The sequence below is a fragment of the Mytilus trossulus genome, unplaced genomic scaffold, assembly GCF_036588685.1.
Source record: "Mytilus trossulus isolate FHL-02 unplaced genomic scaffold, PNRI_Mtr1.1.1.hap1 h1tg000852l__unscaffolded, whole genome shotgun sequence".
Taxonomy (NCBI): Eukaryota; Metazoa; Mollusca; class Bivalvia; order Mytilida; family Mytilidae; genus Mytilus; species Mytilus trossulus.
In genome coordinates this window covers 11,468-28,106 of record NW_026963520.1, presented here as the reverse complement: position 1 = coordinate 28,106, position 16,639 = coordinate 11,468, and the positions used below count along the sequence as shown (strand labels likewise).

General features: G+C 30.0%; 1 protein-coding gene across 2 annotated transcripts; it reads right to left on the bottom strand.

Annotated features, from left to right (window-relative positions):
- Positions 1-257: 257 nt before the first annotated feature.
- Positions 258-15,426, bottom strand: LOC134703096 (uncharacterized). 2 transcript variants are annotated; one of them, XM_063563446.1, is made up of 14 exons: positions 15,330-15,426; positions 14,753-14,855; positions 14,158-14,216; positions 13,262-13,381; positions 12,259-12,322; positions 11,847-11,923; positions 11,340-11,515; positions 10,104-10,281; positions 5,264-5,357; positions 4,179-4,536; positions 3,736-3,796; positions 3,183-3,314; positions 2,864-2,947; positions 258-2,625 (listed from the first exon to the last, which is right to left on the bottom strand). In XM_063563446.1, the coding sequence occupies exons 1-14, from the start codon at positions 15,402-15,404 to the stop codon at positions 2,521-2,523; spliced, it is 1,686 nt and encodes a 561-aa protein (XP_063419516.1). In that variant the 5' UTR covers positions 15,405-15,426; the 3' UTR covers positions 258-2,520. The 2 variants fall into 2 exon arrangements, with proteins under 2 accessions (XP_063419516.1, XP_063419518.1); XM_063563448.1 differs by lacking the exon at positions 3,183-3,314.
- Positions 15,427-16,639: the final 1,213 nt, after the last annotated feature.

The following is a 16,639-nucleotide window of genomic DNA, read 5'->3' as shown; positions in this document are numbered from 1 at the left end:
TAGGGAAAAACTTGCATGGAATTTATTCTCAACAGGCTTATATTTAAACCATTTGCTATCCTACAGAAGAAAAGAAAGATATTATGTGAAATGGAACAGGTACAATAGACATTGTAAAGTGCAATGAAAAGTGCTAGAAAAGTTGTTGAAATTTTAAAATCTTTAACCACAAAGTGAATATTTGTGGACACAGCAACCACCGACAAAATGAAGGATCACAAAAGTCGCAGGCTCAACAAAAACAATGAACACGGATCAACATTGATACATAAGGTTTTAACAAGTGAAATAAAATAGAAGTAACAGATGGTTACCTGGCCAAAATTTAACAATGAACACAAATAGAAAACATTTACATCATTCGATTGTCAAGTCTAAAAATAAACTGTACTTCAGAATCATAAAATTTACTAATTGTTAATATACTGCATCAACATAATAATACATACTGGTCATATATATATATACACCATGTGGTCCATAATTTGTATCATGATTACAAAATACTTTGTTCCATTGCATGATTTGTACCCAATTTGACACGGGTGTTTCTGGTTTTTTTTTATTTATCATTCCTAATGGGCTTTGCACATTATTTTTTCTAAGTGTTATATGTTTTAAATTCTATTTTAAACTTAATTATCTTTTTCAATTAGAGCATTCAATTTTTTGCATACACAGGTCCAAGGTCACTTTATTTCATTCTTCCAAATAATCAAAATTTGTATTCATTGAAATGTATATACTAAAGTAACTCAACAGTATAACCAAAATAGTGTATAATGTTGCAAAGCATGAGCCAATAAATGTTTTTTGTTTTTGATACTGACTTTATCACTGTGAAATATCAGGTGAGCCTGAAGGGCGAGCCTGATATTTTACAGTGATAAAGTCAGTATCAAATACAAAAAGTCCTTTATTCTGTTTATCGGTAATTACCAAAAAATAAAAATATTTACAATAAAAAAGCAAATAACAAACAAACTATATCGCTTCGAATTACAGCGAATCACACTTGACGTCACAGGCTGCATTACATCATTTTAAATTTTGTCACAGTGCAGTAAACATAGGGTTCTTTGAACAAAATATTGAAAATGAAATATTGCAAGGGTTTTATTAATTTTGTTTTGGACACTGTAACAATTCCGAATATAAGTGGTAAGAATGATAGTAATACGATATGAATCAGCAGATTTGTTATTGTTTTAGAATTTCAACTTCAACATGTTCAAGCTTAATTTTTTTTTATCAATCTTTGGCTTATGGACAATGATGGATAACATTTATCTTGTCTGACATTATACGCTCAGCGTTCATCCTGACAACAACCACATTGATTTCAAATCATTTTTGGAAAGTACTGTGTAATTTAGTCCAAATAATTATGACATCTTGAAAGGCTATTATATCGTTGCTGGGCTTCGAAAATGTTGTATATGACTTTTTTGGCTAAAAATACTTTTTGACACCAATGGTCTGGGCGGTAGAAAGTCTTTTGTATTACAAAATAGCAAACATTTAGACCAATCAAACGTTTGAAATACTATCTTAAATATTGTTTTGTAAACAATGAATTTGGTTTGCATAAATAATTATTTAGACATCTCTCTTATTCACCATTTAGTAAAATAAAAGTTTTTCAGGTTCATAATTTCATTAACTTCACTCTTATACCTGGATCAGCAAAAGTAATAAAATTGCAGACAAAATATTTCCAACATATATTTAACCATATTATTTTGAAGAAGTATGAAACTTAGCATTAAGTTTTGGACAATCATATAAACATCACTTAATGAAAGCAAAATATACACATTAACCCTATTTACTCCAATCCGGGGAAAACAGTCATTTATACAACTTCCTGTTTGGGTCAGGCCTCCGAAAATAAAGGTCATCAGCAGTAGTGAGCTGAGAGAGGAAAAACTTTAGAAAGCGATCAGTAAGAAACATTGATAAAGTATGATCCACTTTTTCGAAATTAAAATTGAAGTAAAAATTGTTTGTTTAAATTTTTACGGTAGTTTAAACAGGTCTCATTTAAAAGTATCATTCATGGTGCAATGTTTTAACAGGGGCCTAGATAGTTTCAACTGGATGAAAAAGTTGTGTAATCTTAGAACTTATCTGGAATTACACTTATTTTTTGGACTTCTCCCTAACTCGCCCTAGAAGTAATTGTAAGTTTTTCAATACACATGTTGTGCACCATAAATTCATAGTTACCCCAACATTTTAATAGCTTGATCATGTTGATGCTGACTTACTTTGAACTACCAAAAGTCAAAAAGATATAACATAGGTTTTCAAGACACTATTGTTAATAATATTGACAAGCTTAAGACAAAGCACATAATTCACACTTCGGTAAGGACAACCATGTTTATACAAGCAAAATTAACGCTCAATTTACTACAATATCTTTCATCTCACAATATTTTATCTATATATGAAAACATTGGTAAATCATCAATAATAAATCGACTTATTTGTTTTCTTCAAATATCTTGTGTAAACTCATTCACTACTAGGTTGTATCAATTTGTGAATATCTGTACGCAAGAACAGCTCAGACTGAAATCTGTTCAGACCTTCCACCATCATAACAAAGCTTACCATCACCTAGTAAAAATATAAATTGAATGTGTTATTGTAGTAGTTTTGAAAGGTATATTGAATATGAAATTAATTGTATTTGGCACAATGTAATCTAAATAAAGGCAACAGAAGTATACCACTGTTTTAAAGTCATACTCAGAAATATATTTTCACTGTTTAAAAAAAGATTGATTTACCATCAAATTGTAAGTTTGTAACTATGTAAAGGTTTCAAAGTCAATGAAAATATGTTCAAACAAACCTCTGGTAAAAAGACATCAAGTAGCTTCTCATCATTTTCTTTTACAGCCCCTTTACTGCTGATCTTATTCCTCAGTTCAATATACTAATAACATAAAAATAACAGAATTAGTATCAAATTTCCATTCTCAATTTTATATCTATTTTCCCCCATCTCTTGAATAATATGGGGAAAAAAAATTAAAACTGTTATGCTTTGTAACAGTGCATGAAAATGTTTGAAGTTGGTTGACTTCTATATGTTAATCAAAACATTTTGATGCAATTTTTAATGCATATTATATGTAGTTTGTTACCTGCAGTTTTGAATTTTTACTTACTATATTTTCAGAAGGAATGAATTGAAGGCAGTTCAACGTTTTCACATCTTTTCTTTTCTTAGAATTGAACTGTCTGAAAACATTCCAACGAAAAGAAGGCAACTCTGTTCTTCTAATCTTGTTACATAATTTCTGAAGAAAAATATTTTTTTAATTAAAGACTGATTGATAGATTCTGATTGTTCTTTAAAATGTCAAATCTCATAAATGTTTTTATTCAAATTTGAAATACGTTTAAAGTACAGAACAAAGTCTTTAAAAGTTGCTTACTACTAAAACTTCTTTAAAGCTTTAAAGGGTCTAATACTGAAATATCATGACAGATGATATTAACATGTCTTTTGGTAGTCATTGTTTAGCTATTAGCATTTATATAATTTTCAATATAACAACAGCTTAGAGAGAAACAAGATTTTTAGGGATGTGTTCTTCTGAACAAAATATTAATGAATTTAAAAAAAATATATAATGAAACTAAACTTTGTGCAAAAAGTATGTACTTACAATAAGCAGCTTTTGAGTTTCAAATTGTATAACCATGACTTATACTTACCTTTATATCTACCATATCCAGAGTTTCAATGAACCTCACTTCATCCTTGTATATATTGAGGCTAGAAAATAAATATCATCAATTATATGCAGGATTTTCAAATTCAACATTCCCTTGATATACACACATTAAATAACTCAGATACATGACTTACTAAATGAACAATAATATTTTTTTACTGATTGCACCAAAATACTTTCCTATGGTAATATTGCAAAAAAAATGATTTTCTTAGGTTTTTAATTTTTCGTTTTTTCATTTATCAAGTGAAATAAGATTTCTAGAGATTATTGTGTTAAGTAAAACTATAGGCCGTATCGCTAGTTAATAATTGACCCTTTATAGACCAGACTTCTGACCCTGATCCTAATACTTATCTAATAAATATAAAAAAAAATAATGAAATGTGTGAATAGTTATATCAATCACAATACTTTACGTACTCTTTTGGATGATATGGTCGTCGGATATGACATCCACATACAAATGCTTCCTCATGAGATATAATACAACTTGAATGATATGTCTGGAAACATTTTAAGCACTTTTTATATAGTGAATTTCCCTGACAAAATACTCCTGCACCACATTTATCTTTATGGTCGGATATCTTTCTGTCATTCAGGAAAATTCCTTCCATGAAAGGGAGAAAGGATAAACATAGATCTCCTACTTTTTGAAGAGCCAAAATGCTTATTGATCTTTTGCCATTTTGCCCTTCATAATAAACAGATGCTCCTTCTTTGAGTATTTGTATATTCAGATTAAGTGCATTTGGTATACGCATCAGGTGATATAAAGCTGGAAAATATTCAAATAAATTGTTAATATTTACAAATTATTGATTGTACAAATATATTACAATAAATAGCATAGTGGAAATTGTAAAAAATCTGATACATACTAGTATATTAATAATTTATTTTTGGATGTAACACGTCTTCTGATTGGCCGACGTTATTGTGTTATCAGCCAATAGACATAATTTAGTCATGTGACCGTGACGTCATCAACGTTTTTTTCATGATTTTCTACGGTTTCAAATGGAATTTAGAATTAAATTATAAGAAATGACTGTGGTATTTTTTCTGTCTATTTGAAATAACATAAAACATGTGGTGCACACTGTTAAATAACCTGCTACGCGCGTTATTCAGTGTGCACCAAATATTTTATGTTATTTCTTCATAGACAGAAAAAATATTACAGTCATTCCTTAAATAAAGTGAAATAATCTAAGACATAGGAAGTTAACTGTACAGGAGTATATACCTATACTATTATGTAAAGCATACTGTTAATTCAGAAAGATTTCAGATTATTTATTATCAAAATGGGACGGAATAGCCGTGGCACTTGCTTAATGATTTTTTTAAATTATCATGTCTATACAGTTTTTCTTGAAATCATGATAATTATCGTCAATTTCCAAATATGCAAATCAGCTGATTATATTATTTTGAGTAATAAAAATAATCATCATTGTAAAAAAAAATATCATTATCATTAATTAAATAAAGCGCTTTACCCAATTCATCTTCCATGTCACAACAAGGGGAGTCAAATTCTTTTTTCATCTCCTCCAGGATTAGATCCTTTTGGTGGTCATCTGAATCACAGCCCTAATATTTAAAGAATGATATACAACTTTAAGTAAACCAGGTATTAAAGAAAAAATACCACAATACAAACCACATCATTAGCTGAAAGATTTCTGTATGCAAAAATGTTGAAATGTTTTGTGTAATATGACAGCCATAATCATTTATGTTGGCAGAAATCTTTGAAAGAAAAGCAATTGTTTTCAGAAATGACAAAATCGCAATATTAAAGGGAAATCACACTATTTATACTACTAATAATAATTCATTGAAATTTTGCATGTAGACAGATCATACTTATTACAATATTTTAGGCGGAAAATTTTTTGGGGTCACCGATGTTGTTTTCGAGATATGACGTCATCAAAACTTAAAGAATCGTGTTATACCAAAATATAGAAATAGAGCTCTAAATTGCTTCAAAATGGCAAAATTATTGAAAAACGATTTTAAACTGGAATATCAAATACAGTCAAATGTTATTTGTACCTTAAACACATTTAATTGTCTCTGTTTCCTTATTTTTAGAGGCCTTTGGACGTTTCCCGCCATTTTTAATTGCTATTTATAATAGATTTTTCTTGAAATAAAAAAAAATCTACTAATGTTTTTCCCTTCAAACTTATGCATAAGTTGCAGCTTCAGAGAAGATTTTAAAAGCATAAATAAAAAAGAGGGGTCACCGATGTTTTAAATCCGTTAAAACGGAAATAATCTTATCATCGAACTTTGGCGGGAACTATACACTTTTCTGTCAACGTTATCTATAGAACGATGTTGCTGGCATAACAGCATTTCTTGCAACACTTGGGCTGAATTAAAATATAATAACTATATCATGATTGATTTTTTTATATATAGATATTTTGATTATTCATTGATATTTTTATCAATCTATCGAATCGTTAAATATAGATACAGTAACATTTTATTGTAAAGTAATTGTCAAAGTTGAAGTCATCTTTAGTATTTCTTAATTGCATATTTTTTGTATGGGGAAAACGAATTTTGTCTCCGATGATGCCATATTATGCAAATAAGTTTCGGCTTCCAGGTAAAGAATCTTCTATCTCGGAATACCGAGTATATCTGTGCTAAAAGGTAACACGTTCCTTTTAGACTGCAGACATAAAAATTCACGAGCTTGTCCATTCGCACTGTGTAGATAAAACCTGAAATGTCGTGTTTAAGATGCCATAAACTCAAAACGTTAATAAAAACTATTTTCGTAAGGAATTAAAAAATGGTTAACATGTCCGTAATTACACAACGGTTCATAAGTCAGTTATTCGAACTGTGGAAACCAATTTTTTTGTCTGAGTTCTATCATCCCGCACCCATTTTTCATGTTCATTGTACATAATATGTTCAGTGTTCATCGCCTGGGTATGAAAGCTTTATGTATTACTTATATATGATATTTCCGTTCGATCAATCGCGCAACCTTGGTACGTTATGAGATATACAATGCATCTGATAATTCAGTGCTAATGCTGATTGACAATAAAAGACAAATCGTTATATTGATATCGGGAACATATAATGTTCCCAGTTGATATGTAATAAATCAATCTTTTAACTTATAATAAACTGAACTAGTTTTTTTTTCTTGTTCTGCTACATCTTTCGGTGTTTCTGTGGAAAAGTTGATATATTTTATCTAACTGTAGTTTTTTATCAGATGACAAGTGAAGTGTTGATAACATTTGAAGACATTTTAATGAGTTCGAGTCCTAGTTAGATTTTGAGTTGAAGTTCGAGTATCATTTTGAGTTCGAATATTAACTCGAGTAAGAGTTCTAGATAAAGCTCGAGTTCCGCTTAGAACTTCCAAATTATAGTATTACTGTGAGATAGTATGAGAATTTTGGTAAGTGTTAAAATTTTGAGATCTGATTTTATTGATGGTGAGATGTTAATAAATTAGTACTGTATTATTGTATATCCGATGAAATTAAGAGAAAGATTGCAGTTTCTATTTTCTGTTGGTGCACCTCTTTTTCTTTGAATGTATATTCTTTTATCACATTTATGTTTCAATATGGTATATATACTTTTGTTTCCCAATACGGATTAATAACAGGTAATTTGAAAATAACTGATTAATTGTGTGTGCCATTTTCAACACCCTGATATATCATGTTAGCCATTATTTTTAAAGAACCAAGGTATCAAGAGAAAATCAGCTGCCTTAGAATTAAAACAAAATCGTAAAAGTTCCGCGGAACCCAGTGTCTCCCCTTTTTTTGCTGTCAATCCCTCAACAAAAATGAGGGGGAAAAAATCAATAAGAATATTCCGCTCAATACTATCTTTTCATTGTAAGGAGCTTCTGTCAAAGATTGGTAAAAATTAAGGATAGTTTATGAATCTAATAAATGTTTTTAAAACTTTAACTGCAGACTGTATGTAATATTATAGCGAACCCTATGATAGTTTTCCATAGATTCACCTGCAAGTTACCTATCGATTTAAACTTTTGGCAGTTCTATTGTCCCATCTAACAAATACAACAGGTATTGTTCTCTGTATAGTTTATTCACCAGGACCTTTAAATTTCTTCCAAGAGAAATCTATCACTCATTGATTAATTTACCTGAACAAAAAATTGAACTGTCAATGATGAAAAAAATACTTACACCAATACTAAGAAAGGACTCACAAGACTGCATGTTGTGTTGTATTTATTCAATACCAAAAACTTGTTTTTAATGTGTTCAATATTAATACTGATTCAAAAATTAAAAGTTGATTTCTGATCAAATATTCAATTTTTTTTTGTGTTTGATAAATAAAAATTTGAATATTATTATTTTTAAATTAAGGTCTTCATAAACATAGTCTATAAATTAACAACAACAAAAACATGCAAATTCATTGGAAAATACTAAAAAATGTGTCTGAAATAAACTTTTTATTATTAAATCAGATTTTATATTGAACAGATTGAAAATATATTAATGATATATTGAATAAATACAATATCGCATTCAGTTTATGTGAGTTTATAGAAGTATTTCAATAAAAAAAAAGAAAACTTTCTACTCAGGTAGATTAATCAATGAGTGATAGATTTCTCTTAAAAGAAATTTAAAGGTCCTGGTGAATAAACTACACAGAGAACAATACCTGTTGTATTTGTTAGATGGGACAATAGAACTTACAAAAGTTTAAATGGACAGGTAACTTGCAGGTGAATCTATGGAAAACTATCATAGGGTTCGCAATAACTAGAAGAAAAACTAAGGTCATTTATAAGTAAAATACGGATAAACAGGTACAAAATTTTAACAAAATTTCCTTCTAGATACTAGTTTTTAATCATAAACAAGCTTCGGTCCAAGTTTGATACAAATCCAGCATAGTATAAGAAAGTTATTAAAATTTAAAAAAAAATACAATCACAGAGTGAATGTATTGTATCCTGGCAGAAAACCTAAGTCTATTTATAAGTAAAATACGGAAAAATGGATATTCTTTTTTCAAAATATACTTCTGGATACTGTCTTATGATCACAAACAAGCTTCTGTCCAAGTTTGGTAGAAATCCAGAATAGTTTAAGAAAGTTATTCAAATTTCAAAAACTTTAACCACAGAGTGAATATTTGTGGACGCCGACAGAATGTAGGATCGCTATGTCAATGCCAGGACGATAGCCCGGATTGTGACAGGATATTCACCAAAACTTTCTTGTTATTTGATAGATTATTGTAATATTTGAATACCTTAGAGATACAAGACTATCTTTTATGAAAATCTAACAAAAATAGTTAAAAAATTATTTTTGAGCAAAAAAAATTGACCGGACGGATTTCACCGTACGTACGCTTTACATCGACAAAAAGTGTTAATATCTCTTTTGATTTACATTATTTTTTCATACCAATAATAAATCTGCAAGATTAATAATTATCTTATATGAAAATGTTAACTTTATAGTAAAACAAATTGTTTTTTCTACACTAAAAAATTTGACCGGACAGATTTCATATTCGCCAATTTACGTTTTGATTATATTGAACTGATCGACAAAAAAATTTAATATCTCTTTTGTTTTACAATTTGTTTTCATACAACTAAGAAATCTGTGAGATCAATAAATATTTTATTTGAAATTATATAAACTTTACAGTAAACTTAAAGGTTTTTTTTTTTATACAAAAATGAGTTGTGCGGACGGTAATTCATATCAAGACCACAATCGCCTATTTTTGTTGCCATACATTGTGATTGTTAAAAAAAAAGAAGATGTGGTATGATTGCCATTGAGACAACTGTCCACAAGAGACCAAAATGACACAGACATTAACAACTATATGTCACCGTACGGCCTTCCATTTCAAGTAGCATTTCCATTGTTGTACTTAAATCAACACGTGGTTTGCTTTCTTTTGCTTTAGTGAAACAACCCTTCGAGCGGGCCGCCATTTTAGAAATTAGCAATCACTGCGACGGAATCGAAAATGGCGACGTCATAATACAGCCACGACACTATCGCGGCGCCCAGAGAGATGCGTATAAACAATAGTGTGATTTTCCTTCAAGTGCACACAAGAATTTCTGAATTAACAGTGATGGTAACTTTAAAGCACCATCTTGTTACTAAGAAAACACGGACATATTAATAAAAATTAGCTAATATTACAAGAATATCCTGTGAACTCATGAAACGATTAAACAAGTTGAGTTATCATGAGGTAGAACTGATTTATGCAAATCTAGTGCTTCTGTAGAAATATTAATATAGCCCACTAGTAAAAACTAACCTTTCCTATTTCTATAATTTCATTACAGATGGTAAGAAGCCTTGCAAATTGCATATGTGATTCATCACCATAAAACAAAATGGACACAGATCTAAATAAGGTCCATGTGCCACTTCCTTCCATGTCTGCAGGAAAAATGTGATCCCTTTTAAACTTCAAGGGAATGTAGTCTATATATCTGAAATGATATGAATCACTATGCATATAAAGCAGCTTTATTTAAGAAAAATACTGTAAAGATTCAACAGATCAAAACTCTTTTCTAATTATCTATCAATATGTATCTTTTTTAATGATTTTATAGGAATGTTCTGGATTAATTAAATTACTGTTTGTATGCAATTGTTTTTAATTAATTTCCTAATTAAAATTATTTTAAGAATAGAGAAAGAACAAGTGAAACTGCGAGCTACTGTGCACTGATGATACCCCCGCCGCAAGTGGATAATATTAATAGTGTACAAATATGCAAGTGTTCGGTAAACAGGAAGTTGTCGAGTGATGAATCTGAAAACGCATCACACGGTATAGCTGACTTATATAAATCCTGAAACCAAATTTCAGAAATCCTTGTATTGTAGTTCCTGAGAAAAATGTGACGAATATTTTCCACTTGGCTGTCATGTGTAAAATCATACAAGTGTTCGGTAAACAGGAAGTTGTCTAGTGATGAATCTGAAAACGCATCACACGGTATAGCTGACTTAGATAAACCCTGAAACCAAATTTCAGAAATCCTTGTATTGTAGTTCCTGAGAAAAATGTGACGAATATTTTCCACTTGGCTGTCATGTGTAAAATCATACAAGTGTTCGGTAAACAGGAAGTTGTCAAGTGATGAAACTGAAAACGCATCACACGGTATGGCTGACATATACCAAATTACAGAAAGGGTGGATGCGTAGTTCCTGAGAAAAATGTGACGAAAGTTTCATGGGACGGACTGACTGACGGACGGACAGACAGAGGTAAAACAGTATACCCCCCCTTTTTTAAAGCGGGGGTATAATGAAATGTTTTACATAAAAGAAAAGTCAATTATAATATCTTTCTAAAATTGAGACATATATTTATTTATTGTGATGTTTTATTAACATGATCAAACAGTACATTTTAATTCCTTTATTTTTATTTTTGAATTGCAAAACTTAAAACATTTAGCAAACTGACTCCCTCCTAAGGTGTTTGTTATACTCTTTCTTTTTTTAAAGAATAACTATAATAGTAATTATTTACCCATCTCCAAAATGACCTAGAGATCTAGATTTTGAGCAGGTGATAATGTTGTCAGCAACATCTGGTACACATGTCCTCACTTTGGCAAATATTTCAACAATAGATTCCCAGCTTATGTGCCAATCAATGCATGATAAGTTGTGAATGAAGGTAGTGCATGCATCTTCATGGAAACCCTACAAAGGTGTAATGAAATTACTAGACTATTAAACACTTCAATATTTTGTTATTAATATGAAATTATATGAAAAATTACCACTAAAATTATTAATGGTTTTCTAATAATTTAATAATTGATAGCATATTTGCTAAGATGACACCAACATTGAAAACATGTTTACAAAGAATGTTATGTTTTGCCACTGAATTTCCCACTGCATAAATATTTTAAATGTCATTTGTGAATCTAATTAGCAACTCATAATAATTCATATGATTATTGATAAAATATAAAACACTAAAGGAACAAAAACATGCCATTGTAAAACTGTTATCATATTTACTTACATTACTTTGAAGAATATCTAAACATACTTCAATTGGTGATTTCTGGTCTTGTTTACTAATTTTATCCATTGTGACTTCTAATAAATAAATAATTAAAAATGTGATCTTACAGTCAACTTGAGGAAGTTCCAGATATCTGATGTTTCAACTTTAAATTAATTTCAGATTGAACATTAAAAAGTAAGAATTAATGCCTGTTCAAAAAAATGAAATTTTGTGTTGATTAAAAAATGGAAGAGTTTTATTTTTCTTCTGTTTTATCTTCATAGGATGTTTTTTTTTTTATTAAAAACTGTTAAAATGTTGCTGAAATCCTTCTTGTTTTATAGCTGCTGTTATCTTTAAAAGGTTCACAAATAATTAGGAACAAACTATTTTCAAAGTGTTACTATATGACTAATTGATATTGCACCTGCTGTCAGATTCTGTTCCGATTTTCGTTTTCCACTTTTCAAGGCATTTTGGCAGCTATTTTCCTAAATGAAATATTAAAGAAAGAATAATATATATCATTTGTCTAAATAACAGCCCAACAATGCAAGATTTGTAAATTTGTTCTTCCCTGGACAAGGATTAAAACTTATTCTACTGAGATATCATGGCACAAAATTGCCTTGCAATATGCACAGCAAACTAGATCACTCAGGTTCCAGGGCTCAATAAAATCAATCTTTCAGTGGCCAGGTTGTATCTTTCCCGCTCTATTTTATATAAGACATGAAGATTGAGCATTACAGATCAGCTGATTTATCTACGGTGTAGAGAATCTTACAAATTAATATATGATGCAGTCACAGAAATAATTCACAATTTTGTCCACAATTTTAAACAAAACAATTAATTTTACAATGGCAATAGGTTTTTAAAAGTATGAAGAAGTAAAAAAACAACATTAAAATATGTTTAATGGCCAACTTGAAGGTTTTGTAGCACTATACGAGCCATCTTGCAAGTAAAACCCTTATTGGCATTGTGAAAAGTTGGCAGGTTTAATTATAATTATAACTACGTCTGAACCAGTGACAACTCTACAACAGATTTGCAAAAAAGGATGGACGGTTTAGTGTTTATAGGTCAGTGGCAGATATTATATATATACGTGTACAATTAAATGTAAAGGTGATTTGAAAATGAATATGAACTGTACTTTGTTATAGATCAATATTAAGAAAAGAACTTTTTAACATGCAAATTTAAAATTTAACTGTTTGCAAGTAGACATATCACTATGAATAAACCTCATTAATTCAAATCAATTGCCCCTTTTTTAGCTCTCTCTTCTAAATGGCTAGTTTGCTTAGTGAAGGAGCAACCAATACTAATTTCTTTTTTTACACCATGCCTGGGTTTGAACCTACAACTTTCAGCTCTCTTGGTTATCCATGACGTTGGAACACTGTAAATAGTATGTATACCTTTGTCCAGGTATTGACAAGGCATTGTCTGCATTCAAATCTATCTGCTTGTAAATGGTGTTGGTCTCCCATGCAAAATGGTGTCTTATGGAAACTTCTTTTGCACAGCCTACATTTTTCCTACAATTAAAGAAAAATTTGCTTGTCACAACAGGTATGCTTCAAATTTCCAATTAGTAGCAAAATACCATTTGTAATGATTTTATCATTTGTGAAACATATCTTGGTTTCAATTTAATCTTGATTGAAATCTGAAAATTAATATGCATATTCCAGACAAGAACATGTAAATAACATATTAATTTGAACCCTCCTATGTACTCTACCTAAGTGCATGCTAATTAGCTTTTTAACTCATTATTCAGACTCGCAATCCAACCATTCTTTGCTCTTACTGCTTAATGCTGCTTACTTGTCTTTAAAGCAACAAAAAAATACCAATTTTGAAGTCTTTGGTTCGACCTTGTCAGGGAACAAATCCTCAAACTCCGAGAGTTCAGGAGAACATGCGACCCGGGAGAATGTATAAAAGTGTATTTTGCAAATAAAATTATTATATAATGTATTACATGAGATTTGGTGGTGGAATCTGTTTCTTTAATAATTTTTAATACAATATGCAACACTTGTTATTCCTTCTTTTAAAATGATCTGCAAAAAGATGTGTTCTTTCTATGTGACGTCATCAGGCATGGTAGACTTCTTCATGCTGTCACAATAGGAAATTCAGAGGAAAGCAAGAAAATTTGACATCATAATTAAAAACAAAATGTATCGTCCAATGAAGATCTTAGTTCAAACCAAATACACCTCAAGTGATTAAATATAAAAAATAATCAACATGTCAGGAAAAGGATAAATCGTGTAAGAATAAGAGAAAAATATGTAATGGTTACCATTTCTTGATCATCCTGAATCATGAATCCACAGACAGGACAGCAATCACATAGATAAACTGAAAAAAGACCATTTTTTTGTAATACACATCATTGTTTTAACATGGATGTAGCATATAGCTGTCTGGTATTTCATTATTGAGCACAGATTTACAATTTCAACATACACCTCCCATTCATTTGGGTCTGAATTGAGAGTCTCTTGGTATAAGTCCACATCAGTAGGGATCAGATAATTAGTGTCCTCCTCAAATATTGACAAAACTCTGCATGTATAACATTATAGTCATTATGAGTATAGTAAGGTGTTTTGATAATAGTTTTTGTATACCCATTTTGCAAATGTAATACAAAATTGTGATTGATAATTCATGTGAATATTTATTGAAATTATAATTGAACACAATCTTATTAAAACTTCCAAGAAAGGTTGATCTTAGATTCTGAAATTGACCAAGAATTTTTTTTTTTAATTGTTGGTTATAAGAAAGTATAGTGGCCTCATGTGCAAGTATGCATGAAGAGGATTAAGTAAGTAAGTAATAAGAAAGTATATTATGTAGAATTTATAAAGGTAAGATGTAAAGAGTAATACCTTCAAACCATAAAAGTTTATTGGCTATTCTTTTCCTACCCAACTTGATTTCATATTGACCAATATCAGTTAGTTGTTCATTTCTTAAATGTCGTTCTGCAAACTAGATAAAAAAAGCAGTAATGTAATGAAGTAAACTTAAAAACTAATGTGTGTATTTATTAATTCGAATCCTTTTAATCAATTAACAGATATGGGTCATGCATGTTTTTAATCCCATATATCATATTTATAATCAGTGTTTGTTTTTATCAATTAAATAGACATGTTACTCTAATAAATGAGGTACATCTGATAGAAATCAACCTAAGTGTATGTATACATATACCAGTAAGATTTTATTTCAAAACATTCAAATATGAAATAAAAGATGAATTATTGTCTGTTTTGTTTGGTTCTTTTGACAACTCAATTTTCAAACAATTACTTTCCTGACATATTTTCAACCAAAAATAGGTTGACAGATGTATTGATTTCATTTGCACAAGGTTGAATTCTATCAAACCATTCACATTCATTTTTTTTTTTTAATATGATGAAAAATGAGATACTTATTCAAAGATGTACAGCTATATACCGTTAAGACATAAACACCACAACTACTTCCATCATGTTGTTTAGAATGTTGTTTGGGAATCGTATTCCAAGCCATGTTTTTATCTATCTCTAATCCAATCATGATTTGGTTGATCGTTATGTTCCTTATGTCATAACTACAATCCCCTTCCCTTTCATGAATGTGACCTACCGAATAAGACTATTTACGGGATTTGTTATAAGCAACACAACAGGTGCCACATGTGGAGCAGGATCTGCTTTCCCTTCCAGAGCACCTGAGATCACCACTAGTTTTTGGTGGGGTTCGTGTTGTTTATTCTTTAGTTTTCTATGTTGTGTCATGTGTACTATTGTTTTTCTGTTTGTCCTATTAATTTTTAGCCATGGCGTTGTCAGTTTATTTTCGATTTATTAGTTTGACTGTCCCTCTGGTATCTTTCGTCCCTCTTTTACAAGATAATAATTGTGTCTAGGTTTGTTTAAAACGAACAACTTATAATAAGTCAATGGTAATTGGTATTCAGTTGTTTCAGCATTGGCACATCTCATTTACATGGACCTTGTACCTCAGTCATGGTTCATTGAATTTGAATATTTGCATAACTTATGTAAAATGTTAAAGTATGTTAATTTAATTTCAACATTTGCATATTCAAAATTACACAAAGGTGAGACATATCTCTGTGATAACAGTTTATTATGGTGTAGTAAGAAAGCACAATGGTGGTAGATGGCCCAACTTTTGAAATAGGCTTAGTTTAATAGTTATATGGTGTAGTAAGATGTTACTATTCTGTTAGAAGGCCTATCTATAGAAGCATGCATGGTGAAACTATTTTTTATGATGTAGTAAGAAAGTACATTATATAAGATGGTCTATGGAATGACATTGGTTTGGTATAATAGTTAGATGGTACTATATTTTAACCAAATAATTACCCCAAATGTCTTTAACAACGAAATATTTTTACAAATACTTTATTTACAAATAACTTATCTGAATTTGTATATTTTAATGTAGTTTTTAAAGGCTTTCACTTTTTACATTTATTCATGTATATATGTAAATGCTCTTTTGTTCTGACGTTGGAAAGTTCCGGATGGAAAGAACTAGCTAGCCAAAATGTTCCAGAGGAACTTGTTAACTACCGTAGTTACTTTGTTCTTCCTCTGGTTTAAAAGTTCCATTTGAACAAAGTGACTAGTTGAAAAGTTCTAACATAACATATCAACTAGTTAGAAAGTTCCTTTTTTGCCAAATTAGTCAAAACTGGAACTAACAAACTAGCCCAAAAAGTTCCAACGAAGCTTATCAACCAGTCACAAAGT